Source organism: Puma concolor, chromosome D1 (assembly GCF_028749965.1).
Source record: "Puma concolor isolate L17-30 chromosome D1, mPumCon1.1.hap2, whole genome shotgun sequence".
Lineage (NCBI taxonomy): Eukaryota > Metazoa > Chordata > Mammalia > Carnivora > Felidae > Puma > Puma concolor.
In genome coordinates, this window is record NC_141676.1 from 95,627,297 (window position 1) to 95,630,300 (window position 3,004).

Genomic DNA, 3,004 nt, shown 5'->3' on the forward strand with positions numbered 1-3,004 from the left:
TAGGAAAGCAGCACTGTCATATAAGGAACTAGGGAAGCTGTTTGTGTACAAGGAAATTTCTAGGATGTCTTAGACCTGTCTACAGTTACTTGAGGCCAAAGTACCGTTTAAGTAAAATCATGGGTCCTGGAGCCAAACTGTCTAAGATTAATAACTTATTATGTTTGGGACATAGGGCATTTACTCAAACTAAATAAGGTTCTATTTCATCTTTGAAAGGGGAATAATACTAGGGTTTGTCCTCAGGGAAAACTAAATATTTCGTAAGTAAGTGCTGTAAACAAAGTTGTCCATTTAAAGTGTTCAGCATATTGCTTGATATTTTATAAAATCTTAATAATATACATATTGCTATTATCTTCAAAATCTTCATTGTCATTGTTGTTCTTATTGTTGTGTGTATTATAATTAAAATAAAACTAAGGCTACTTTCATACTCCAGAGTCTTTGACTTTATTCTTTGTATTTCTCCACACATAATCACTGTAATAAGGTTCAAAGGAGTGGCCTGGAGGGGAATTTAGGAATTGTGTTCTTTGGGGAAGTGTCATTGGATTTCTAAAAATGTGTACAATAAACCTAACACATTACATATCTCAGCAAATCTGAAAGACCTGCTTCTGATAGGACATTATGATATTGATTCTATTCATGAACATTTTCTACTGCCCAGAATTTTCTTCAGGGCATATTTGACATCCTTATTCCGCAGACTATAGATCAGGGGGTTCAGCATAGGCACAACGGTGGTATAAAACACAGAAGACACTTTTCCTTGGTCCAGGGAGCTCACAGATGATGGCTGCAGGTACATGAACGCAGCGGATCCAAAGAAAACGGCAACAGCGGAGATGTGGGAGCTGCAGGTCCTGAAGGCTTTGCACCTGCCCTCGGTGGAGCGGATGCGGAGGATGCTGGCAATGATGAAGATGTAGGAGGCAAGGATGGTGAAGGCAGGAGTCAGAATGTTAAATGCACTCAAGACTAGGACCAATAATTCATTGATGAAGATGCTGGAACAGGATATCTCCAGGAGTGGAAAGAGATCACAGAAATAATGGTTAATCACATTGCTCTGGCAGAAAAGGAGCCTCATCATAAACAGCGTATGGATTGTAGATCCAACGATGCCCAAAATATAAACTCCCACTGTGAGCCGGAAGCAGATGTGTGAAGACATGACGACATTGTAAAGCAAGGGGTTGCAGATGGCAGCATAGCGGTCATAAGCCATTGCAGCTAACATGTGACACTCTGAGATAGCAAAAACAAGGAAGAAATAGAGCTGAGTCATGCATGCTGAGTAGGAAATTATGTTCTTCTCAGTCACAAAGTTCGCCAGCATTTTGGGGGTAATGACAGTGGAATGACAGAGATCAATGAAGGACAAATTGCTGAGGAAATAGTACATGGGGGTGTGCAGGTGAGCACTGAGCCCTATCAGTGTGATCATGGCCAGGTTCCCCACCACCGTGACCACATAGACTCCTAGGAAGAGAATGAGAAGAGGCAGCTGAAGTTCTGGTTTCTCTGTTAGCCCAGCGAGGATGAACTCAGTTCCTGTGGAATTATTTCCAGGGTCCATTATCCCCTCATCTGGTTCTAAGCTTAAAAAACAGAAAATGAGTGTACTTGTGGTGTGTGTGTGTGTGTGTGTGTGTGTGTGTGTGTGAGAGAGAGAGAGAGAGAGAGAGAGAGAGAGAGAGAGAGACAAAGTAATTTTATGGAGATCATTATTTTATTCCTCATCAAGGGACATTCATAATGTTGGTATCTCTTGAATCTCTTCCATCACTCTAGAGCAACCTATGATTCCAGCTGACCAGAGGAAAATTCAAGAAACTTATAATTAAGATATTTCTAATTTTTGGGGCGCCTGGGTGGCGCAGTCGGTTAAGCGTCCGGCTTCAGCCAGGTCACGATCTCGCGGTGCGTGAGTTCGAGCCCCGCGTCAGGCTCTGGGCTGATGGCTCGGAACCTGGAGCCTGTTTCCGATTCTGTGTCTCCCTCTCTCTCTGCCCCTCCCCCGTTCATGCTCTGTCTCTCTCTGTCCCAAAAATAAATAAAAACGTTGAAAAAAAAATTAAAAAAAAAAAAAAGATATTTCTAATTTTTAACAGAAAACACCAAGTTTTAGATTTTTTTTGAGCTAGTTAGTAGGAGAGTTACTACCATTATATCTTTTTTTTTTAAGTCTTTATTCAAATTCCAGTTAATTAACATGCAGTCTAATAACTAGTTTCAGGTTACAATATGGTAATTCAACTACTGTTATTTCTAATGACTCTTTCCTATATCCTTTGGGGTATCCTATATGTATACATTAATGTCATACTTATCAAATGGCATAATGATTAAGTTTTCATTTAATTCAAAATAAGAAAGAGTAACTTGTTTTTTACAGTTAATAAACATAGGATTCACAAGTCTGTAAAAAGTTGTTATTTTGACCTGAATCATTTTCCTTACTAGAATTCGAACTCTGAATAAAAACCTGAAGAACTGGGCAACTACCAATACCATCCCACCTGGAATTCTGCTAGTCTGCTTGTCGAGGGTTCCTTCACCCAGGAAGAAAGCTACTGCCTCATAAGGTAAGAACATAGCATACTTACACCTCAACAACTTCTCCCATAGTGAAAACTGTCTTCCTTTGTTTATAAATTCAACTAATCCCAGGGGAGTGACACAATGGCCAAAATTTAGGTAATATATTGCATCACTATGGCCAGAGAATCAGAGGATTATAAATAATTTAAGTTAATTGGACTTCATGTTGGTGGTGGAGGCCAGAAAACTACACTTATTCCCAAAATATGAGAAAGGTTTTGGAAGAAAAACACCCTGGTGTCTTCTTATCATGTATTTCTCATGTACTCTCTACAGAATTGAAAGATGATAGAAGTATGGATTATTAGAACACGGGCAAAATACAACTACAAATTTTAGATTAAATTCAATACGGGACAACAATGTGATTTTTTTAAGAAAGGCTAATATATAT

General features: G+C 39.1%; 1 protein-coding gene across 1 annotated transcript; it reads right to left on the reverse strand.

Annotated features, from left to right (window-relative positions):
• Window positions 1-649: 649 nt before the first annotated feature.
• Window positions 650-1,585, reverse strand: LOC147576892 (olfactory receptor 8G3-like). The gene has a single exon (XM_086676380.1). It carries the CDS (start codon window positions 1,583-1,585, stop codon window positions 650-652), a length of 936 nt encoding a protein of 311 aa, XP_086532506.1.
• Between the last annotated feature and the right edge of the window lie 1,419 nt (window positions 1,586-3,004).